Source organism: Thunnus albacares, chromosome 19 (genome assembly GCF_914725855.1).
Source record: "Thunnus albacares chromosome 19, fThuAlb1.1, whole genome shotgun sequence".
Taxonomy (NCBI): domain Eukaryota; kingdom Metazoa; phylum Chordata; class Actinopteri; order Scombriformes; family Scombridae; genus Thunnus; species Thunnus albacares.
The window spans coordinates 18,718,947-18,743,957 of record NC_058124.1 but is presented as its reverse complement, the minus strand read 5'-3'; the positions used below and the strand labels follow the sequence as shown (position 1 = coordinate 18,743,957).

Sequence of the window (25,011 nt, the reverse complement as noted above, 5' to 3'; positions counted from 1 at the left end):
AACAGCCCGGCTATCATGCCCCGTGTGATTTCAGCTTCCTTCAAAATGCCTTAACGATGTCACTTCTCTATATCCATCGATTTCTCCCTCCCTGGCTTGTAATTGGAAGAAGAGTAAGTACAATCTGAAACCGTGAGATGAGGGCAGACATTTTAAGATGATAAAATCATTCCTCTTCTAGAGTGCTGAATATAAAATGATAATTTAAGTATAATGAAGTTCTATTGATTTAATTGTAATACTGATTGAGTGTAAGACATATTCCTATTGATTAGCTGCGGCTTTATGTTCGTCACTTCAATCACTTCATAAACCCTGAAAAAAAGATCTAATGACATAAAACCTGCCAGTGTGTGTGATTGTCATTTGATAGTACCAGCTATACAGTATATCTTAAAGGTTTTTTTTTTTAACTTCTAAAGACAAAATAAAACTTCAAATTTTCCTGTCTCCATCCAGTCAAAGAGCAGGGAGCAGAAAGGGGTCTAATGTGATTAAACAAATGTACCGCTGCCGCCTGCGAGCAAAAAAACCCGACTAACCTGGGTCACCACAGGTGAAAACAAACCAGGTTTTATCAGAAGAATGATAGACACTTTGGAGGAGACAGGGGGGCAAAGTTATCAAACCGGACTGCTAAAACATGCACCATATCCCGGCGAGGAGATTGGATTCCACTGCAGGCTCAGGGCAGCACCACTGGGGTCACTCCACAATCTGCACGGGTCAGAGCCAAGGCAGCGCTACAAGCTGGTTTGACGTTCTCCATTAACTCACCCTCTCTAACCCACAACACAAACCTGAGCTGCTAAAGAGAAAGAAACAGAGGGAGAGAAAACAAAAAAAGGAACCGCACACAATTATACAGAATATCTTTGTTAAATCACTTTTGATAAATTGTGTGTAAAAGAGAGAAAAAGAATGACCACAAATAAATACTGTATGTAGTCTTATAAAATGACTGTCAACAATGAAACCAAAGCTGGTAGATAGCATTTAAATTACAGGCTTAAAACTGTTTTCTGCTAAATACAACATATTTGAGGTTGGGATTATCTATTGGAGGATTTCAGGCAACAGGCTTTTTCAAAAAATACATGTTATCAAGTAAAAACATAGACTAACAGCTGCTGTTTTCCCTCACATTCTGTGGTTTCAGTGTCATATTTAGCCAGCTTAAACATCTACATGTACAGACTGCATACGGTTTGGAAACATGATTGCTACAGCACTCGCTTGGCAAAGGCCGTGCCCGGCTAGCTTATACAGCATAGCATATAAAGTCAGCTAGCCGCCACAAGCCGCAGATTTATTTAAAACTTCACCCAACCTCAAATGACTTGTCGAAGTCAGTTCCTGAAGGAAGGTTATTCAGGGTAGTTGAGCGCTCAAAAACATGTAAAACCCCACTACACAGCTACAGAAATTTCATGCTTACAAGCAGGAAAATAAAAGCAGACACATGCAAGCGGTCTGATATTGACTTTCTCGGCTTTGTGACTAGTGGGAAACAGAAAAGTGAATGTTAAACACTGGTGGTACTGTAAATGTCTCACCACAGTGATATTGGCAGCTGAAATGTCATTATAGTGTTTTAGTTTAGGTCTTAGAATGACAGTGCTTGTATTCTGGCGTTAGTACAGGTGTAGCTGTCTGGCATGCCCAGACTTCTCTCTACGCTTCATTTCACCCCATTTTACCACTGGGCCTGTGTCGGGGGGGGGAAATGGTTTCACTATAAAGCGCTACAATAAGCACTATCAAGAGTAACTTAGCACTACTACTGCACACATTACAACAAATGTCATCTTAGCATTTACATTAGCCTTTACATAATTCTTTTTTAACAATACTTGAAAAACATATGACCTACTGTAATTATATAATTATTCAAATTACATTCCCCACCCCACCAAAACCAGACCACTTCATCTTGACAATGGGACCTCACAGAAACAGCATATTTGCGAGCGCTGTGATGTAGATTTGTGGTGCCTGTAACAATGATTACCTCTGTCGGAGACATCATGAGGGCTGTTGATAACCGCCAACAAAAACAACAAACCACGCCAGTGCAATTATGCGTGTCCATTTTAACATAATATGGGGAGAACATGAGATGCGTGGGAGCAAGAGGTGACTGTTATGTCGTGTGGGGGTGGGAGTTTGTCTATGTGTGTATGTATTAACATGTGTGCGTGTCTGTGTGTGTATGCGTGTATATATGCGTGTGTGTGTATATAAGACTGACTGAATGCGGTTGTCCATGTTGCATACTTGTGTGACAAGAGAACAGGAGCTGGGATCTAAAGAACACATGTTTAGGGTCCTTTTGAGAGCAGTGCTTTGAGTTGACAGTATTGTTTGGGTTTGGGTGGGTATTTCAAAAGGCTGCTTGGGATAAAAGACAAGTCTCTAGAGCTTACGCTTGCTACACATTTTCCATTTTAAGATTCCAACCTTTCATACATGTCAACTTTGAGAGATTGCAGAATGTACCGTTTTTCACACTGGACAACAAGCTAACTATATAACAGATACTTTGCACCATTTACCCCAGGGTCAAGTATTTCATAAATTTGTAGGAAAGTTCAAGAAAAGTTTAATATTTTCTATTTATTTTACTTTGTTTCCTGCATCACTGGTGGCGCTGTTGAATTAAACCTCTTGCCACTGGTGGATGAATGAACTTCAAGAATAATTCCAGTTCATTATACCATAACTTTTCTTTTATATTCATGTTGTTGGCCAAAATTGGTTACTTGGTTTATTATGATAACATTGAATTCAAATTAAGTAATTGCTAAGATCTGGAAACATGATGACATCGCTACAATGAAGTGCGACGGGGCAAGAAACACGAATAGTCAGACAAGCAGGCAGATTGTAAAGAAGCCAAACGTTTAGCTTTATTTAAAAGTAAAACCAAATTTGATATACAACTGAAATGTTGGTAATAATCCCCCGTTGCCCACAATGAGTGTACGGCAGATCAAAGTTGAAAGTCAGTCTGTAAACTGTGATGAATGGACGGTATTAATCTTACCATATGTTTTCTTTTCCAAGTAAGTTTGGCTCACTAGAGGTTTTGTTTAAAACCTGCATGACTGTCATGATTTTGCCCATTTTTCCACATATTATGTGTTTTTGGGGAGGTTGCCATGTTCCCACATCACAACATTAACTTGCTGAGTACACTTATGGATCCGAATGATGGCCAAAACTATGGAAATAAGACCCAAGTTTTGAAAAACCAGTGTTCTTTAAAGTTTGCATGGTCATTTATAAAAACTTAACAATCCTACAGGGCGCATGAAATGCATGCGCCTCAATGAGAAACTCTCCCAAGTTTTTCCAAGTCCTGCAGTTGATTTCTCAGAGATACAAGGTTTTAATCTGACGGCAGTGGAAGGGATGGAGGGAGGCTGGCTGGCAGGCAGGATCAGTCAGCCAGGGTGACCTCATGTGTTTGGCACAGGGAATGCCTATCAGGTTTCCCTGTGTGCAGATTCCAGCTCGCTCACTCCACACCAGCCCCAGGACCCAACCCCTTGAGCCATGTGTGTATTTGTGTGTTTGTGTGGAGAGGGGGGAGATAATTGCAAGTCTGTGTGTGTGTGTGTGTGTGTGTTTGTGTGCGAGAGTGAACGCGATAGAGAGGTGGAGAGATAAATTATATGAGATAAATTATTCAGATCAACCATGGTTGAGAGAGAAGGAGAGACAGACTACGGTAGGGTGAACTGTGTGTCAGTCCCCTCCGGTGAACTCAGTGCACTCAACAGGGCTCCCTCCCTTCCTCACATACAGCCCTCCTGCCTCCTTCCTCAACGATAAACGTCCTGCTCTCTCATGTTTCCTCTCGGGCTGTTATGTATGCACATGATAATGTGGGTCAGTGTGTATGTTGGGGTGTGAACCTTTTCTCACTTTCCCTGAATGTGTATAAGGTGTTTTAATGCTTTATGGATATGTAAATTAGAAAAAGCTCTTGCTAGTTGAGTTTTGATTAAGTACATTAGTTTAAAAATGAAGATGCTTTAAATGATAAAACATACTTTGTAACACTAAACTGCAATCAGGATAGTTTAGAGTTAGGGTTATGTAGGTTCGGGGTTCAAAATCTCAACCAGTTTTAAGACCTATTTAGGTATGAATAAAGTTATAAGTGTCTTTAACATCAAACTGAATTCTTGATGTTGAAAATAATAGTTAATACTTTTATCTGTACTTATAAACGAACACAAACAATTGAGTAGACTCTTGGACCTCCACTTAGGATTGTTTTGTAAAACTATTAATTAGTATTTCAGAGCTACAGCCCAAAAGATTGACATCCAAATAACTACCAGATTACAGATTACTAGATTACAACCCGAATGTTTTACACTGTCATTGTTACACATTTAGAATAAAAATAGATATAAATGAGTTGGTGAGAGATAAGTGAGTTAGATGAAGTTTGGTATTTCACTACTGGAACCAAATCAAAAATAATAGCCTACCGGAACCCCACCTTAGGGTCACATTGGTTACCCTACAGTAACCTTGTCTGACCCACTGTCAAACAATGGGCTGGGTAAGCACACACTACTGGCAACTATCACTATGGTAACAATACAGCACACACTGCCAGCCATCCTCCTAATAAAGCCTCAACAGGCTCCGAGGCTTCCCATTTCACGAATCACTGTGGCAACTGCCATGCAGCCACACCAGCAGAGAAATGGACAATGCCGAACACACACGAGCTAAACAGATGCAACATGCTAGCTAATGCTGCTACACATCAGCCATGAGAGCCAGGTGCCCTCCATAACCCTTGAGTGGGGAATGATGGAGCAGGGGCCGCCTGCTGTAGCTCCGGCTGGTTGTTAAACTGCTATCTATAACTAAACAGATCAGCAGATCATCCCGTGCTCTACAGGAAGTCTGCATAACTGGGGCACAGAGTTCCTAAACATTTCTGAGAGGGAACGAGCGTCATCCTAACGATTACACTGGGACTGTGGCGGAAAACGTTGCCTCACCATTGCCGGGGTGTTTATCCAACGTTTGCAGGAAGGCGGGGTAATGTCAGCTTAGTGATTAATTGCAGGCCCAAAGTGCTGAGGACACAGAATCTGCTCTGAATGGCGCCGACTGCAGCTCCTACAAGGGTTTATTGCTTTATCGGCTGAATCCTAATGTGACCCTCCCTCCCTCTGACAGTTCCAGTGGTGCTGGAGCATCCAAAAATACGAAGCAAGGGCCCACTGTGGTTAATTGCATGATGTAGGTCTCACTGTTGTGGGAAGTTTCTACTGTATTTTCCATTGATAGCCTTAAAAACAAAGCATTTAGGAAATAATTCAAGTGCAGCACGTCTGCACAGGGCTTGATACAGACCTCCATGGGTTGATATAAAGCTCCCTATACAGCATGATTTCTCCCAATATGTTGGGAGAAGCATAACATATGGCGGTTACACAAGCATGCAGCTGTTGTTTTTTGGGGCGAGAGATAAATAATGGATACAAGTCTTCCACAGGGTACTCAAGATAGCTAATGAGAAAGAGAAAGCAGACAGGGAATTAGTAACTAACTGTTTTTCAAAGCCACTGTTTTCTAACATTTTCATAAGAGCCCAAGGACAAAAAAATACAGAAAGATGAAAACATCAGTATTCATCAACTGTAAAAGTACTCAAATGCTAACATTTGCATTTATTCAAAATATGTCACTGTAATTTTCTGCATATCTTAATACAGACACAAAGTAAGGGCGGTCTTACATAAATGCATATGAAAGCATTGCTTCCTGTGTGCGTTTTCTCTCTCTCACACACACACTCTTTGTCCTGTTCTATCTCTCACGAATGTGGGTGACCTTAATAATTTAGGGGAAAGGAGAGAGACAGGAGCAGGCATTTGCCTCGGTGCAGATTGCACATGGGGAAACTAGTGTTCTGCATCAAACCCTCCAATAGGTTTGTCATTTTCACGCATTCATTTGCTACAAACTGAACCCTTACCCTCTCTGTGTGTGCACAGGGGGTGTCTGTGAGGCAACATGATTAACTATTGAAAAGGGAGAAAACCGGCAGCTTGTATGGAGACCACATATCATAATGCCACTTTTTAATTCTGTTGCCAATGGCTGTTTATGTGCTACTAATTACTGGTGAAGAATAATAATCTCTCCTCCAATTGGACTCTATCATGCCGAGGGCTTTCTCCCATCCTCTTCTTTCCATTAATCCTGGTCTGTGACTGCGCTGGCTCTGCTTGTACCCTGCATCAGTGTCCTTGCAATCTAATTCATGCCGCCTACCTGTCCCGCTCAGTGTTTTTCCATATGCTGACTAATGCACACATGTTGTGGCCTCAGAAGCGGCTGGGGCACAGCAAGGGTCTGCCAAAGAAACCATTCAGGCAAAATCTAAGAGGGCGGCTTGAGTCATTTAACTCAAATAAAGCCAGGAGAAAGGCCTGTTTGCTCTTGGTAATCCCCCACTTGCTCGACAAGGCTTCGCAAGGTTCATCTGCTGCGCTAAATTGGTGCACGTATCCTTATTTGTATAGGAGCTCATTGTGGCTGGGTGAGAGGGGGAATCTGACAGGACTGGCAGCTATTCAAGCCCTCATGCCTATTTGCTTATCCTCATTCATGGCAGAATTGGCTTTTTCCGGAGCCATTTTTCAAGCTATGTGTGACACGGTATTTTCATTGAGCCTGCCACTACTAATGCAGCTGTGTAGAGTAAATGTTGCAGGCAGTCAGTATATGTGTTTAGGAGGGGGGTGACCAGGACTGCCCAAAGTAATCACAGTGGTAAGGCTACACTACCATTAGCATGTCTGTGGCTAGGGTCCCCTCTGGTTTCCACATCTAAATATCTAGGTGAAGACACCAGGTCATCTGTTTGTGCAGCCATAATGGAAATTAATGCAAATTCCTCAAAGTGAGATGTAAACTGGCAAAAGATTTTCTTTGTCAGACTGTGATTCCATTAGGTTAATAAAAGACCACTGTGAAAAATAACACTGTTGATCTTTCTGTTTTTCTCTTTTTCCCTGCACAGGTGGTTTATCCAGTTTCTTCTAGTTGATTCTCTGGTGCCCAAAAAACAAAACAAAACAAAACAAAAAAACCCAGATCTGAAAAAAGAGATCAAACTTTTCAACTATACAGCATAGTGCACTGTATATAGAAAAATGATCCTGTTGCTGGACTTCCCAGTAAAACATTTTCATGGAATACCCACTGACTCCTATATAGCAGACTGTTTTGATAATGAACTCATTGCTATTAGGCGTTCTCAGTTCGCCATAACAACACACTAGGACTACAACCCAATAATAAGCTGAAACCAGATGAGAATGTCTGCGCGGCCTCTCCTTTCTCCCGAGAGTGCCATCAGAATCATCATGGGAATACTCTTTTTGCAGTGTTTCACACGCACAACGTCTTCATTTGGTTAACATATTAAATTCACAGCATCACTCATGAAAATAAAGAGACATTTATGTCTGATTAGGTATGAACATATGAAGCAGGCCTCTGCCTCCTGGAGATGCCCTCAGTTAGGAAGGGTGGGAAAGGCAGTTCTGCTGCAGTAGGAGCCTTGCAGGGATCCTCTGGTGGGCTGCTCCTCAAAGTGTACGCAGCAGCCAGTCGTTAAAAATGCAGGAGCAATTACCCCGGCAGAGTCTGAGTCAGTGAACACTACCAAGCCGAGCTGCCACCTCCACCTCCTCCTACCCTTCCTCTTCCACTGCCTTTGTCGCTACGACAGCAACCTGAGCATTCTTCATGTGAGCCAGCATGCCAAAAGGTAGGGCAGCGAACGGAGCAGACACCGAAAGCTTCAGTTACACTAAAACAACAAAAGCCCTTCTCTGCCTGACTGCTTGTCTGTCTCTCACGAGGTGCAGTTACCTCTCCCTCCCTCACCCTTCTCTAGCACGTGACTTGCTGCATGACGTCCTTCACTACCAGCTTGTTCTTCTACCCCGGCCCAACTCCTCTCCTTCCTTGTTTGCTCTCCACTCTCCTCCTCTGGCATAGGGTCAAAAAAGATATGCCTACTTCTGATTTTCAGCTATGTGTCTCACATAAATAAAGAGTTTTTGAGTTAATCCATCACTTTCACGGTTCAAATTTGTAAACATTTTGCATCGCTCTTAATTTGGGGATAGACAGTAGCACACAGTGGAGTCAAAAAGAGATGCTGTGAAACATCTAAGGCAAGCAAATTATGAAACATCTAAGGCAAGCAAATTGTAAAACTATAGTTAACTGCAAATTGTAAACTGACATTATGAATGGAAACAAATAGACCACATTATCAGATCGGTATTAAATTGCTCATATAAGACAGGTAGTGTTTGCCCTGTGTAGAAAAGTGCTATTGTAGTGCTATAGGAGAAAAATCCAGACAAAGATATGAAATGACACATTTCAGTCTTATCCAAACATGGTATCTATTGAGCAGAAACAAAAGCCAACATAAGTTTCAACAAAGTTTATAATCCCTTTATCCCTTAATCAACAGAGTTGATAATCTTTGGCTAAACATATTCATTCAAATGTATTCCTCTCTCTTGGAAAATATTGGCAATGATGTTGCAAAATTACTGACCTAACAATTATAGTATATTCTTGCTAATACCATTATCCACAGAGCACTTTTATTCATGTGAAATGGTAGTTGAGGGGTTTTTACTGTAGGCGTGTTTGACTTTTATTATATTAAATGTACTGTATATGTCTTCTTTATGTTAATGTGGACTGCATGTATTAAAGGGGTCTATACACGAGGAGTCTCTCTAGCCACTCATGTCATCCTGCACAGATGGCAGGACACCATGCCCAGCAGCCAGCAGGGGCTCCCGGAAATAGAGGAAAAGGGACGAAAAAGCGATGGAGGATGCGAAAGAGTAATTACAAAGAGGGACGACATGAAAGAGAATTTAAAGATGAAGGGAGGCATGGCGAAAATAGGAGCAAGAAAGAGTGATCTGCACAAAAGTGAGGGGGGGGGGGGGGGTACATAAACAGTCAAAGATGAAAAGAGACAAAATTCTAAGACTGTACCCCACCGTCCTCAGAAGCAAAAGGGGAGACAGAAAATAGAGCGTGAAAACGCCAGGCTAGGCCCTTGCCAGGGAGACAGAAGAGTGAAACAGTGGGCCAGAGTAGACAGCTCCAGGCTGTTACAGAACTATGTTACAGAAAGAAATGCTAGTGAAAACAAGAAAGAAGAAAAAAGCAGGTGTATTTGTAGAGTCCTGCCGCGTTGGTGGGTTTGAAGGGCACATCATGTGTCTGGTTTCATCTGGCTCTAAATCTGAAGCAACATCTTTCCTGTCTCTCGCTGTCTCGCTTGATGTTGTCTCTGCATGCCTCTTGTGTGTGTGTTTCATTTCAGTTCCTCATAAGGAAATGCGCCACATCCTGGGCCAAAATCTATCTAATACACGTTTGAATTTCGGTTAACACAAACTATGCCAAATATGCACAGACACTACGGACCACCTGTGGATAAGAGTTCAGATCAACAATTTTTTGATACAAGAATGATCCCAGTAAGGTTTCTCTCTCTCTCTTTCTGTCTGTGTATGTGTGTGTATGTGTGCCTCTGTTCACAGCGGTACCTTTGGAAGCTAGTGGGGATTCAGAGTCTTAACCCAGGTTTTCCGGTTGAAGGGAACTCGTCCGACTCACTCCACCACCAACCTCCCCATATGCCCCATTTCACCACACAGGTAGGTGTTCCTCCCTCTTGCAGCACAGACTCGAGTCGCCTGTTATCTCCAGATGGTCAGGGAAGGAGAGTTCAGAGACAAGAGTCCCTGGGGCAAGAACTCCACCACCGAGCACATCATTTTATATTTTAGCCATTTATCTCAGATGCTCTTTTTCACAGCGACCTCCAGTGAGTGAGCAGGTACTTTGTTCGGTGTCTTGCTCAAGGACACTTCAATACAACACAAGCCGGTCGTAGAGAAGAAAAATGTGATCTGGTTTTGAGGCCTTCACTCTAATCACTAGACAACTTACCGAGCACACGGTCTCACATATATTTTCACAACTTGTAACTTCATATTGTACAAACTTATTGATAGACTCCTCTTGCATTCATTTGCACGCACATACTCATACACCATCTGTGCTCATAAACCCTGCCGTGCAATAAGAGCACATGTGTTACATTGCTGCTGCATTTATAACCCCTCGTGTATAATACAGAATAGATTCCTCCTCACGTTTGTGCAGAGACAGCCTATAGAAAATTAAAATGAGCATGCTATCTAATGTTCCCTCTGCTTTGTGCTGTCTCTCCTTTGCTCTTCTAAAAAATAAATGGATATCAATGTCGAGAGAGCACTCTGGTAAAGCAGCCATAATGAGATGTGGACGGCTGCATGCGGAGGGCCAGGTCTCTGCACCCTGCCCTGTTGCTTATTAGAGGCCACGGGAAGCAGTAATGCATACACAACCTTAACGTATGGGTGTGCAGATAGGGCTGGGCTGTCAGTTGATAGATGAGAAGGGTTAAGAGTACCCCCTACTATATAGGTTGCCTGTGTGTATGTGCGTGTTCGTGCATGTACGCACAGGTCATAGCAAGCAAATGGAGTTGACTGCCCAATTGGCTGACAGTTACACATAGAGCAATTGTACGGCAGGATAAAGCCGTAGGCATAGGCAGATAAAAACCAGACATATGAGTTGATTCATGATCAAAAAGCCCCCTTCCATGTTTTGACCATGTGGGCTAAAGGATTAAGAAAACATAAAATAAGAGAGAAAGAAAGATAGAGCTCTTACTAAAAAGCCTGCCAATCTCAACTAGCTAAGAGAGGATGCATGATGGGTTAAGATTTACAGCGAGACTGGGAGTGTATTTTGTTTCGGGTAGTCAGTCGTGAGGCACGCATCATGAATTACAAGCGGGAAAATGAGTTATACTACCCCTGTCTTAGCACTAATAAGAACATATCGTCCTGGACTCAAAATAGGGCTGGGCTTTAGTGAATGTAATATAAGAAGTGTATTTTTCCAGCCCTAAAAGCCCTTGATAAACTCTTCAAAGCAGATCCACATCAGCGGAGACAGAGGGGACTAAGCTGCAAGCTGAGTTTTACACCACTGATAACTGATTTAATGAAAGACTTTGGAAACGGGTCCTTTTACTCTGCCTTTGATTTTTCTTGCTCTCCATGTCTATGTATATCTGTCTTTCCCTTGTTGTCTCTATGTTTCTCTTTCTCCTCTATCGAGGCATTAAAGGAGGATTTAGATGGCTCTGTTGTTATTTCTGTAGCACAATGGATCACCCCGTGTAATGTAACCAAACCCTTTTCCTTGCTTTTAACTGGCCCCTCCCTCGCTCCCTATAACGTCCACCGCCCCGCTCTCTCTTTCTCTCTCACACGCATACAGCCCTTCCCTCCATCTCTTCCTACATTTATAAAGAATTAGACAGTATAATGTCTAACTATAAATGGTGCCTATGGCAGTGGCAGATTCACACACAGATCCTCTCAAAGGGCTCCATTGACTGGTGTTTACTTAAGGCCAGGGACATTAGTCGCTGCTAAATCTACCTCAATCTGCCCCTCTCGGCTCCTCAGGTTCTGTATGTACTTGTCTGACGCCTGCCTGCTCCGAGATCACTGCCACAGCACAAGAGTGTGTGTGCATATATTTTTGTTGTGCATCCTTGTGTGTCTGTGTGCTGTTTGCCTTTGTGTGTGAGATTGCTGACATTAGGCATGTAATGACCTAGCCTATCAATGGTATAACAGCACAAGGGTACAGCAGTGTCAGGTACCTTCTGTGCATACTGTAACAGCAACAGCAAAGCCAACTAAATATACACAATGAAGCCAGAATTTACAGCAGGTATTCAAGGGAAATTATCAGTTCTTTTGAGAGTTGCGTGCGCAATAATGAAACACAAAGGGAAGTGAAAATGTCTGTCATTGAGAGAAAATGAGATACAACACAAGCCAAGAATAACAGGCACTTAGTGCACGCATTTGGTTGAAATTCATATTCTTCCCTAAACACTATCATGAAATAACAATAATTGATCTGCGTGCTGTAATTGTTCTCGTGGGCGAGAGGAGGGGCCAGGGCCGGCATGAGGTGTTTTACTGTAATTTTCTCATTTATGATGCACATCTATTACCTATCATTAAAGTTGGATGCACAGCAAGCTGTGAACAGCGCTAAACATCAAACTCACACGGAAAGACACAGGCGGAATAAAGGCCGAATTTTAGCAAATGACTCCATGGACTGATCATCTGGGGAATAGACAGAAATAGGGCCTTTAAAGGATCCTCTCATCAAAGCAGCATCCTGCCAGCTCCCCCCCAGCCATAACCTCGTATAAAAGCCACACGCGCACACACAGACGCGCACATGTGTACACACAGACACACACACACACACACACAGACAAATCCTCTTTCAGGAATCAATAATTCAGCTAAAGAGAAGCACATGCTACGCCCCACTGCACTAATCAATAGAAAGCCAAATGTTATTGTTTCATCTCATTCTCTGACTTTCACATTCTAATCTAGGCTGACTAGCACTTGCTGGACAGCATCAGAGAACTCCATTAAATTCGAATATAATGCACACATAAAGGGGGAATGAAGGGACCCAAAAGTCAGAAGTATGTTCTGCAACACCATTAAGACAATGTTTAGCTCATTTCTTTACTATAAAGTCCTCTGTTGTAACCAAGCACAGATGTTCTATAAATTTTCTATGCATAGAATCTCAGATATGTGTCATAAAATGGAGGCGAGAGGGGGAGAATGGCAACACTTTGGTATGACTTACGCCCCTCTCCCCCTCCCTAAGATATTTATGCCCCCCCCCACCCACATCTCTTGGGAGAATGAGGACATACCTTGAGAATGCAGCAATGGAAGATAAATAGAAAGACCTGTGTGATTCCAGACTGATGCCTACAATCAAAGGGGTGTATGTGTGCAAAAAAGGCACACACACAGTGAATGTGTGTGTATGCACTCAAGGCCAAAGTGACTACCATGTGATTTTGTTGACTGTGGAGTGAACCTGCCAGCCAAGGCCCTTCTCCCCTCTCTGTAATCGAGCTATCAATGATCATTAATGAAAGCGTGAGATAGCTCTCCACAGCCCTCTCGGCCACATTGCCCAACACTCTGGCCTCTCTTCCCGCCTCCCTTTCTCCTACTGACCCTGTCTGTGCCTCTATCATATCAACCTACGAGGCCACTGGCTACGCCGTCTAACCATGAAAACGAATACGAACGTTGGCTGCTGATTTATAAACGGAAATGTACGCTCTTCTCGTCCCCCCCCCCCCCCCCCCCCCCCCCCCCCCCCCCCCCCCCCACGCCCCCACCGTCGGTCTCGTTTGCATGACACAGGACCCTAGCGGCTTGCTCAAGGATACATCAATCGCTGACGGTGGCAAGATCGGATCTGCGCTGACCTTGGGAGTGAACTGCAGCATAGGCGAAGGAGGCAGGGGGCCCTGTTGCAACAGAGCAGGGAGGCAGAAAGCGAGAGGAGGGAGGAAGAGGGGAAAAGAAAAGTGGAAGGGAGGGAGGGGAGAATTGAGGGGCATGCCCTGATTGAGAGGCCCCCGAGATGAGCAACTCTGAGATATGAGAAGGGGGAGGGAGGGAGAGGGGGATGATGGAAGGAGCAGGGGAGGGGGGTGGGAGGAAGAGGGAAGCCATATGGCAGCAGCACAAATGTATTAAACTATAAATCAGGGGGAGAGCTAGCGGACTGCCAGGTGGGGCTGCAGGCAGGTCCTCCCTGCTGGAAGCGCACTGGCCCACAATTGAGCTTCACATGCAAAGGATGAATACATTTATGGTATTTAGCCTTATGATGTTTTATCAATTTTATTGATGCATTTATTGCCTGAATTTTCCTTCTGCTGTATTTCCTTTGAATAGTGGAAATGTGTCTTTGTACTATTTGTTTTAAAGTAAAAATATCAAGTACTGTGTAACAGCACTTAAGCAACCAACTTAGACTTCCCTGTTGTACAAATGATAACTGCACACCTTCAGCATGTTATTCAGCCATGGCTGTGCATCACACCATCCCAATAATGGACAGAAATTAGTGTTACGCATGCGGTAGAAAAACAAATAGAGTAATCCCCAAAAGGCTCCCATTTTAATCTCTTGATGATGTCTGGGTAGTGTGCCCAGCCAGTGTCCTGGCAGCCATCAGGACCCAGGCCTGGGCTTCCATCCCAGAGGCACTGATGCATACTACAGCTAGAGCAAACATAGGCAGCCTTCCTCATGCCTGCTCTCTGTCAGAACTGTACCGACCATCAGCATAGAAAAAAAAGGGTTCATAACCTGTTTGTGCCCTCTTTGTAAAGCATTACAATAAGACGCTTTTTTATTGAATTAACAACTTTATAATTGAAAGTTTTATTTGCCTCTATTATAAAAGTGGCGTTGGAGCTTTTAAACAATGGCCTACATTCAGCTCAATTCAAATGCTTCATTAGTAAATTAATTTTGGATCCTAATTCTCTCATTTGTTTAATTATATGACAGCACAAAAAGAGCTGTCTGTCAGTTACTGGAACTGACAAAAACCTTGGTATATACTATGCATGCGATTCAACATGTTACACATTGTAGGGTATCATCTGACGAGCTCATCAGTTTGCAGGTGAAGGATGGATGGAAGTTACTGGACAGCTCCCAGTAACGGTCTAGTAGGCTGGACTAACAGTGGCCCAAAGCCTCCAGCCTTGATCCCTGATCCTTCAAGCAGAGACACATATGCACACACACACGTGCACACACAAACAGACACACACACTGATACAGACATCCAAACTCCAACGAGGTACCTGCCATCTGAAACCATCACAGCCAAGGCCAGCTATCCATCAAATCCCATCTCCACTCAAGGATGAGAGGGGGAAGAGGGCGGTGGAAGAGAGGAGGTGGAGGAAGGAGAGAGGGAGGGAGGGAGGGGTGGTGGGGGGTGAGAGAGAGGGTGGGAGGGGTGGGAGGGAGACAGGGCAGGAGTGTAGGAGTAGATGAGTAGGCTTGAGGAATGCAAGAAGAGCAGAAGAGCGGCGTACCTTGGTCTGGAGATAGTGGGGGTAATAGTAGGTGTACTGAGGGTACATTGGCTGCTGCTCCAATCGCTTGCCCATGTAGCTGGAATCCTTAGCACTGAGGCAGGGAATGGTGACACGGGGGCGGGAGCTGCCAAGTAGCTAGCGATGGGATAGAGGCAGCAGAGGAGCTATGCGAATCCTTTCTTTGCTGTCCGCACCACTGTGTCGTTAGCCGGTCCTCCAGGGAGAAGGCAGGGTCTTCGTGCCGGACAGCGGCTGGGAAGAAGGTCTGCCTCTGACGGGGGAAAGCTCCTGACGAACGGTGCCTCAACGGTCCGGAGCCTCAGTTATCGGCTGGATGCTCACTCAGTCTCTCACTGCTGGAGCAATGGAAATATTTCCACAAGTGCTTGAACCAAGAGCAGAGTGTCCGTCAGCGGCTGGTATCGGATAGTAACGCGTGATAAGGGTGAGGTAGAGGATGAAGAGGAAAGAGAAGACGTGAAGAGGTGCAGGTGGCAGTAGCTCTGGCAGTCCTGTGAATGTTGGAAAATGGGAGAGGAAGAGGAGGAGGAGAGGAGGAGGAAAGGGATGGCAAGGAAAACGGGAGAGGACGTATAGGTTCACTTCTCTATTTAAGCTGTTTCACTCCAGTCTTTCGCCTGGGCTTTAATCTGCCTCTCGCTCAAACACACACTGTGATTCTGACTCTGTCTCTCTTCCCCTCTCTCTCTCTCTCTCTCGCTCTCTCTCTCTCTCTCTCTATCTTTCCCTCTCTTACATACACACACTCTCTCTCCTCTCTGTAGTCTGATCCGACGGTGGCTGTGTGCTGTCCTGTTTGACAGAGGGGAGATATCCTCAGCACTGGTTGCCGACAGATGCACTTTGTGCACGGAGCAGAATCACAACACTGAAGCCGAGCACAGACACAGAAAGCAATCTCAGTTTGTACCGGTCGAGCCAGCCAGAGAGCAGATAACACAGAGAAATGATTCCAGTTTCTAAAGGATGTGGCACAAGCGTATATAAAAATCCACCGGTTGGTTAGTCAATCCACTGGAGAAGATGAGTGAAAAAAAACACAGTGACTGTGTCCCAGGTGCCCAGTAGAGAAAGAGTCCCTCGTCTGCGATCCTCCCTCTTCCTGCTCTTGTAAAATGTGTTCCTTATTTCTTCCTTGGCTCTCTCACTCCTCTAAGCAGCCTGCCTCGTTCTCTTTCCCTCTGTCACACAGTTCCTCTCTCTCTCTCTCTCTCTCTCTCTCTCTCTCGCGTGCGCTTTCTCTATCACTCAGTCTCTCACCCTCTCTCTCTCTCTCTCTCTCTCTCTCTCCTTCTCCTCAACACTGACAGGGCGGTAAAGGGGGCTCGTCCGAGGCTGCGAGCAGAGCAGACTGCCTCCTCCTTCCCCAGCCCAGCCGGTAGGAGGGTCTTGAGCAGCTCTGTGTGAGAGGGATCCAGACACAGACCAGCGGGCTGCAGTGTTTCCACAACCTGGGAGAACACAGGGAAGAGGAGGAGAGGAGAGGAGACGAGAGGGGGATGGCGACAGCGTGAGCAGTCGATTCCCCCTACTGGCTGCACATGGAGCTACCTCATGGAAAAAAACACTGTCTCTTAACAAACTAAGCTGATTTAACCTCATAATCATTGATCGGATAAACCGTGCAACTTTTTAGAATCAGTAGGTATGTATATTTTGATCTTGTACATCCTTTTTGTACAGAAGTATTTTAATCAATCACATGGATTACATGTGATTCGACACATACAAGCAAAAACTATGATGCATTTTCATATGATTAGTTTACTGCAAAAGCCCATTTATTCCTTATTAATAAACTGCAGACTGCATTTCCTGACAGCTATTAACAGGTATATTTTATTCATCTTAAAGCAGGAATTAGATCATAATAAAGTTATAAAGCTTCAGTGTGAAATTAGTGAAGATTTCCTTCACTACAAGGTCGAGAGTGAGGGTAAGGAAGAGCTAGAATAACAAACAGTACATTTAAAAAGTTACAGTGCACAACAATCTCCCACCTATTGGCTGAGAGTTAAGGGAGCACCGTTTCCCTGTGTAACAAAAGTAAACAACGGACGGACTAATCTCTCTTGATTTATCATGACTATGCTGAAAAATATTACAAAAATGTCCGGACAGTGAGCATTTGCCTGATTACAAGTAACCAAAGCCATGCTCATACTTCTGCAGACAAGATCAAACACACAAATGCAAAACCACGGGGCTCAGATATCCCACTCATATTTCGTTTCACACACACACACACACACTTAGACATACGCACCCACATGGATAAGAACTGACCTAAAGTCCTCAAGCCTTTCTCAGTGACTCTAAGGCCACAGGTTCAAGAGCCTCATTTTTCACTCACTTAGCAGAGTCCTGCAGGAAACTGCAGCCAAAAACTACAGCATGAAATAACTGGACTGAAAATAATTACATTTTGACAATTTCCACATCTGAGAATAGAACCCTGACTTTGATGAGTTTAGTTTTGCATTTTATCTGTTACAGTTGAGAACATTACACAAAAACCCAAGAGGCTGACATCTCCCTCTCAATCAATAATAGAGGCTTTCAACCTAATTACATATTTCTAGTGCAACACTCAAGGTAAGTGAGTTAAACTGTAGAAAATGTTCTTTATTTCACAGTATACTGATATAAACTTATGTTGCATCAATGCGTGTTATATTCTTGGGAGAAATTTTGAAAAATTTCCAATGCACACTCAAGCATAAGAGTTTGTTTTCAAAATCTCAACACATATCCATAGCCAAATTCACAAAAGGGCCGCTAAACCTGTGCAAATGAGACAAAAAGATATTGTGCAATTCACAAAACACCCGCAAAGAGTGAAATACAATGCAAACTGCACTGCCAAGCAAATATCGTCATGGTGTGCTTGTTCCATTTGCATGTATGTAAATTAGGTAATATTTATACATTTGGCACAAAATTGGCCTTTATATGCAAATAAGCCTCGTTGTAAAAACAGTCTAATTCACAAAGACCAGCGCTTATTGCCACGCGCAATTAGGATGGAGTTATTAGCGTCTTCACATAGTTGGTGTTAACTACATATCACACTCACTCCTCACTGACTCTCTCTTCAAATCTTCAAGCTTGTGAGGCTTGAATGATATCTAATTGATATTGAATGATATCAAGGGTGAAATCTTCATTCAGACATTGGGGGGGATCAAGTGGGATATAGGGTGGAAGGCTTATCTCGGACTTTCAGCTACTCAATAATAAAAATGTCCTGACAGCTCTGATGGAGCGCAGGAATCATCTGTAAGTATTTCTGCTTTATTACAAATGATTCCACTGTATGAACCTGGAATCTACGTTTAACAACCGACCCGTGTAGATGTGTAACAGAACACAAAATATTTATTACCATCAGATCTTGACTGATCCGGTTTTAATGAAGTTGCTGCCTGACTCACATTAATGGCTGTAGCCTATTTTGATGGACATTTCAGTAGATTATGTTATAGATGTGAAATACTAGAGAAGAAAAAGTTGGTTTGTGATTGTGGAGAGCTCTGTGTGAGTGTGTGTGCACCTCTGCTAATCAAAGACACGCAATTTGAGGCTCTTTTTTATGCTCTCTGCAGATTCCATTATGAACCAATATGTGTGCTGAAATGTGGGGAAAAGCCTGAAACCCTGGAAACCACTCCGCTCACTCAAACAGATGCAAATTTCACTCAGCTGCAAAACTTTATGGGCGTGTTTGCACCAGCATATCATTAGGGCAATATCTTTCGTGAATAGGACGTTAAAGCGGGGGCAGATTGCGGGTGCAAATGCTGCGCAATTCACAGTGCTAATAGCGGGCACAATCCATTCTTTGTGGATATGGCCCATAATGTGGTGTAAATGCCATATTCGTTTTAGAAGATTTATGCATGTGAACGGGTCCAGTTCATGTGGACAGACCGAATCGATACCAGCAGAAGAATCCCAGGGACCAAAACAAAGCACGGAGGGAAAGGCCAGCCTTTCACAGACATGGAGAGGAAAATGTAATTATCAGATAGGCCACTTTTATCTGTAGGAAAGAGATGAGGCTGATATCGATTGTGGATTACCAGATTAACAGCCTCTGGATCAACTAGACACATAAACTCTCAGCATCTGGGGAAAGGCAGAAAGTAGAGAACAAAGACAGTAAGACGGACAAAGGCCAATGGAGAGAGTAATAGAAAGAGAGATACGGAGAGAAAATAAGATAAGACACATTGGGAGACAGAACCTGAAAAAGGCACAGAGGCAGAAACGATTCATATGTCTTTATACCAGTGTGTGTCTACTGAGCAACCATGGAATGTCATCTCTGTATTTCATAGATAAGCCTCATCATTTTTTGTTTTTAAGGCTTTTGCTATAAGAAGGAGTAGGCCAGAAGAGTTGATCACTTTAAAAGCGATTTTCACCCATTTTGTCCACCTGTCTAAAAGTTGCCATGTTTCCAGCTGCGAGAAGACAAAACTGGAGAGAAAACACAACTGAGGTGCTGATTATGCACCATCAAGTCCATCAAGGTAATTAAAAAACTGTGTTTGTTCTAATTATTGTCAGATTATCACTAAGTTTTTTATTATTGATTTTTCAAGCTCGGTTTTATTCGAAAACATCCTAAATACTGAGCCCTAATTATGAAATGTTTGCTTCTACTGACTGCAAACTAACTACCTTTTTCATTCAAATTAGTTGACACAGAATGGAAACCCGGGAGAGTACCATTACACAGACACTGGTCAGCTGATCCATTAATATTCATTGGTCGAACCATTAAGAATTAAGAGCAGGGAATTGAGACTTGACTCTTGAAACTAAAGAACTTGACCTGTGGCCCTACAGACAACACTGAAAACTACCTTGAGAACTGGCTGACGCAAACATTCAGTCTTTACCCATGAGCTGGCTAAGGTTAGTTTATAAAGTTAATGTCATGTTAAGAGCAGTGATGCAGAGTGTATGTACATAAACGTTTCGTTCCGTGGAACCAGAGCAAAACTGGAAACCGTGGATGTTTGTGTTTTGCTCTGGTGGTAGTGGAAGTACTCTGGTCTGAGTCAGTGGGCAATTGACGTCACAGAGAGGTGATAAGCAGACAACTATTTCATAGAAAGAGAGAAACAGGAAGTGAGTTTCTCTTTCTTCTTGTATTATTAATACTGATGCAACATCTATTCATTTAGGGTCGTCTCCATGGTGTTGTAGCTGCAGCTGAGTACATGCAAAACCTATAGATTTTTTATAAATGTTGACTTTAAAAAGCATTTATCTTTAAAGGACTACACCAGAGAGGCATTAAAGAAGACTTATTTTCAGACTGATTTTTATTTGTTTCACACTACTTTGTACAATATAGTAGAGCTTGCCACCCAGAACAGCACAATAAGTGCAGGACTATTTCAAATGCATTCAGCGTACTTTACAATGAGTGAGAACTCACTCTTATTTACAGGCTGACTTGTCACGATGAAGCTAAAACTGTGCCTCTCTGCTCTCTCCGAAAAAATATTTGCTAATACTTTTGCAGCCGGGTTTATCAGAAATGTTCATAAAAGAAACCCATCTGCTCCATTGTTCTGAGGTCTGGTGCTTGTTGAATCACCTTCTAAATTGAGAGCATGAGTGAGTCATTCACAAGACTTTAAAATAACGAAACTGGAAGACAGCTGAGGGTGTATCATGCCCCTGAAGGTGTTAAGTAGTTACAGTTCCTATCTAAAGAATCAGGCAAGTCTACTAATAGAAAACATCAGTGTGTGGTCTCTGGTTAGAGGCAGAGCAACTCCATAGAGTGTTAAGGTTCTTTATTTAGCCTTTATTTAACCACATCAGTCAAATTCTTACATAGCAAGTTTGCACAGCAGTAAATCAAACTTTTTTGTAAGATATTTAAATTATATTAACATCCACAGAGATATGAGTGCCTGAAGAGGCACTGATAGAGCTGCCCTTTTGTTCACTGACTGCTCTGACAACACTAGTTATAGAGCTAATACCCTGAATCTCTTTTAAAAAGGGAGACTGAATGAGACATTAAGACATTGTTTAAATGCAAAAACAGCATTAACGCTGAATTAAAGAGCCATGAGTTTCATTCTAAACAACATAGATCTACGCAATGTTCCTATCCAAAAGCAATTCCTAGAAAGTCCACAACTATCACGCTCTACTGCCTGACCCCTCCCTGGGTGACTACTGGCTTTCTTCAAGCTGCTGCAGAAACCAAGAGGCTTTGTTTCTTGTGGTTTGCTGGACAGTCACGTTTTGGGTGTTTCCCAGAAATGACCAGATGCGTGGAATTCGAGGGAAGGCTGGCGCAGCACCATGGGAGGGGTGGTGGGGGAAGAGGAAGGCTGGAAGAATGGGGGGAGTGTGGGGAGGAGGAGGAGGAGGAGGAGGGAGGTGAACAGCAGGGCCTGGTATTCCTGGAAAAACCCTTTTGCATTTGGCAGCGGTTCTAATGGAAGATACCCGAGCACCAGAAGATCATCTTACATGCTTTATGTATACCTACTGATGTAGCATGACTAACCAGCTTCCCTGGGGCACTTTGTTCATGATAAAGTGAAAGAAGAACTATAACCATCACAGCTATGGCATAGTCAGTGTACATATGCTGTTGCCACAATGACATTTGGATCAAGTATCAAGAATCTTAGACTGCGCTTGGGTTGTGGATCTGGGCTTACAGCAGAGATCCCCTTGACTACAATAATATGACTAAATGTTGATGATAACTCCAATTAGGAACAGACTGTTGCTTGCATATCAATGTTCAATATCACAGAGGATCGCTTAGTACTCAGTACAGATGATGAAGTTTGTATGAAACTTTAATACTGCTATAAAAAGAAAGTTATTATAATTTTTATCATAAAAGTAAAATCTAATTTAGCTATTTTAATTTTAAAGGCATGCTAAGACACATTAATGCCAAAGGAAAGAGATAATTTAATAATTTCAAATATCTCAGTGTATGACGTCTACAAGTGAGACACAGATTTTAGCAATTTAAATAAAATTGAAAAGAAAGGCAGCACAAACCACAGAGAGAAAAAGAGGCTGGGTAACCTCTAATGTGACTCTAGAGTGCAGAATGAGTCCCAATTTGTCTTCAGACTGTTTCTTACAGTTCATTCCCATATTGTGATAGCTTAGTCGAATATGTGATTAACAACATCTGAACTCAACAAGCCAATTAGATTGCAATTGATCTTCAAACAGTCACAATGAGAAATTACATTTGAAAAAAAAAAAGGATAGTCTCTTTTAATTGAAATCATAGCGTCAGGAACATAAGCTGAGAATTAAGGTACATTTTTATGTTTGTATGTTAATGTAACTGGCATCCATCCGAGCTTTCATCCCAAAACATTGTAATCTGAGATGTTGACCAGACTTAGTATGCACACCATACGATCCACTTGCTGAAACCCACCCCTCCTCCCCTCTTGCTAAACTCTGAGATGAGATACTGTACGTTAACATTATGTGTGTAAGTTCACCTCATCTCTTGACACATGCAGTTTCTTAATACATTCTTATCAGTGCACTAAAGGATGACAGCCTGGGGTAATTCAACACATTCACCCTATGAGAGTATACATTTCTACAGCGCAAAGAGCAGAGTGATATAGTCAAGATATGACTTCAAGCTGCTTCTCTATTTTCTTTTTTTGTCATTGTTGATGGGCTCATCACCTGGGTTTGGCTGTTTATCTAATACTTCATAATAAGGTAAAAAGGCCAGACAGACTCTGGACCACCAGCCCTGAACTGAGACATTTGATAAACACCAGGCAGATTTCCAGTGAGTCATTAGCTTCTATCACAACACAGAGGAGAGCAATGCAGGCCTAATGGGGAGGAAATATGAAACCAGACATGCATGAGTAGAAATGACTCACAGCACCCCTTAGTACCCAACGAGGGACAAGCAATAGACCTGAAAGAGTAAATTGCGAACACTTACTAGATCTCAACTCCAAATGAGAAATGTATATACAAGTCATTCCAACGACTCATTTCCTGATTAACATGTTTCTGAGAAAAGATCAGAGCTATTATAAATGATTTTGTACTGGGAAAAGAGGCCCATGGGGGTGAATTTTACATGCATGTGTGTGTGAGTGTCTGCATAGCTGCGTTTTGCTTGTGTGTAAATGTGCGTATATGCATCTGTGCTTTTGTGTCGGTGAAACTACATTTCAAGTCAGGTGGTCTGCAGCTGTAGCAGTTATGTGTGTGTGTACTGGCATGAGCAACGGCGAGTGTGTGTCTGAAAACTGAAAATTGTGAATAAAGTAAAGTGTTTCGGAAGAAAGTCTGAGATCACAGGAGGGTCAACGTTGTTCTGACACCGAAGGTGAAAACACTTCAGTGGAGCTCAGAGATCAGACTTCCTGTGTGGCCTCATGCTTACCCTGATATAACATATAAACTGCAACTGAGGTTTGGCTATGTCCTTCTATGAACCAGCCAGACACCCACTGTCTAGGACAGAGAGGAAGAGATGATGCATAATAAGGAATTTAGTGATGCACAGGCAGTGAGAGTACACGTTTAAGCAATAGATGTTGTCTATGCGGATGTGCTAGCCAGGAAATGCAAAACCCACATTGTTTAGAATATGAAAAACTCAGCATACGTCACAGAAAAAGACCAAAATGACTCAGAACTCACGTTCCACAGACATGACAAGAGGCCTATTAAAGCTTCATCATAGCACTCAGTGTGTCATGTGCATTTTGTTTTGTTCATTGTGTTAATGTCCTAAATAGATCTAAGTGCAAAATCAGTACGAGTATAGGAAAATAAGTTGATCTGTATCTGTTTGATCTTGAATAATCCTAAGAATAAACCATATATACACTGGAAGATGCCAGTATTTGAGTGTATGTATATGTGTGCTAACTGGTGTCCATGTGCAAAAGTGTCAGAGGCACACAGGTAAGGAAGTGAAATAGTGAGGCAATAGAGAAAGGTGCTGAAGGTTCTGCCCAAAGCAGATAGAGATTGGAGATTGGGGAAAAGAGTTATAGCTACCAGGAACAGATCCGTATAGGCCTATGAAGCTCAATGCTGCCTGCAATTGAGCAGGATGGGATGGGAGGACAGCAGCAATGTTTTAAAGCACTGCTAAGCCATCCTGGAATGAAGTGAAATGACCACATGTCACACAGAGATGAGAAGTGAGAGGGAGTGGACAGGCGGAGTGAGAAACACTACGGAGAGTAAGGAGAGAGAGAAAACAGAGTGTGTCGTTCTAAGAGGAATATTTCAGGGTGGTAAATGGAGCAGAACTCCATTCCAGCTCCTCTCTTAACCTCCCCCGGTGTCTCATCCTCTGCATGCAAAGCATGAAGCCCAGGAGACAAAGAACACAGAGCGAGAGAGCTGAAGAGACAAGCTTCAGGACAAAATAACACTGAATTAATAGACAAGACATTTTGCTCATGCATTTGTTTTAACAAAACAGAAAACACACAAGGGTGTGGAATGGTAAGCTGTGAGACTGTGCTCAAGTTGAAATTCCCACTCTGGTTTTCGTTTTTTTTTTTTTTTTTAAGGGTGAAAATGTGAGGGCCACCAACCCTGACCATACAGGCCTGCTGCCCAATGAGATATGTCTCTGCTGCATTACATTGTACACGTTCAACTGCTGCAAAACCTTTTTCCTAATGGTAATCAACCTTTAAGCAATGCACTGTGGCATCCTCTTAATGTTTCTGAAGTGGTGTGGAATTTACTGACCCTACAAAAGCCAAATTTAGGCAAAGTAGAGGAAGCCTTGAATTTGATGAGAGACAAGCAAGGAACAACGTCCACCGTTCACTCTGATAGGCTTGATATTT

The 25,011-nt window shown here is 42.8% G+C and overlaps 1 protein-coding gene and 1 long non-coding RNA gene across 7 annotated transcripts in view; one reads left to right on the top strand and one right to left on the bottom strand.

Moving 5' to 3' along the window:
- Positions 1–25,011, bottom strand: part of rbms3 (RNA binding motif, single stranded interacting protein) — a 299,179-nt gene that overhangs the window by 178,448 nt on the left and 95,720 nt on the right. For 2 of the 6 annotated variants that reach the window (XM_044336704.1, XM_044336705.1), the window contains exon 1: positions 15,122–16,460. The exons of the other annotated variants lie outside the window; for them this stretch is intronic. In XM_044336704.1, coding sequence (XP_044192639.1) covers positions 15,122–15,196 — 75 coding nt within the window. In that variant the 5' untranslated portion in view covers positions 15,197–16,460. Of the gene's footprint in view, positions 1–15,121; positions 16,461–25,011 lie in introns of those variants that run through there. 6 annotated transcript variants of the gene reach the window in all.
- Positions 7,394–16,537, top strand: LOC122970538. The gene is made up of 3 exons (XR_006399238.1): positions 7,394–7,816; positions 9,633–9,749; positions 16,456–16,537. It is a non-coding gene; the product is annotated as an uncharacterized LOC122970538 (long non-coding RNA).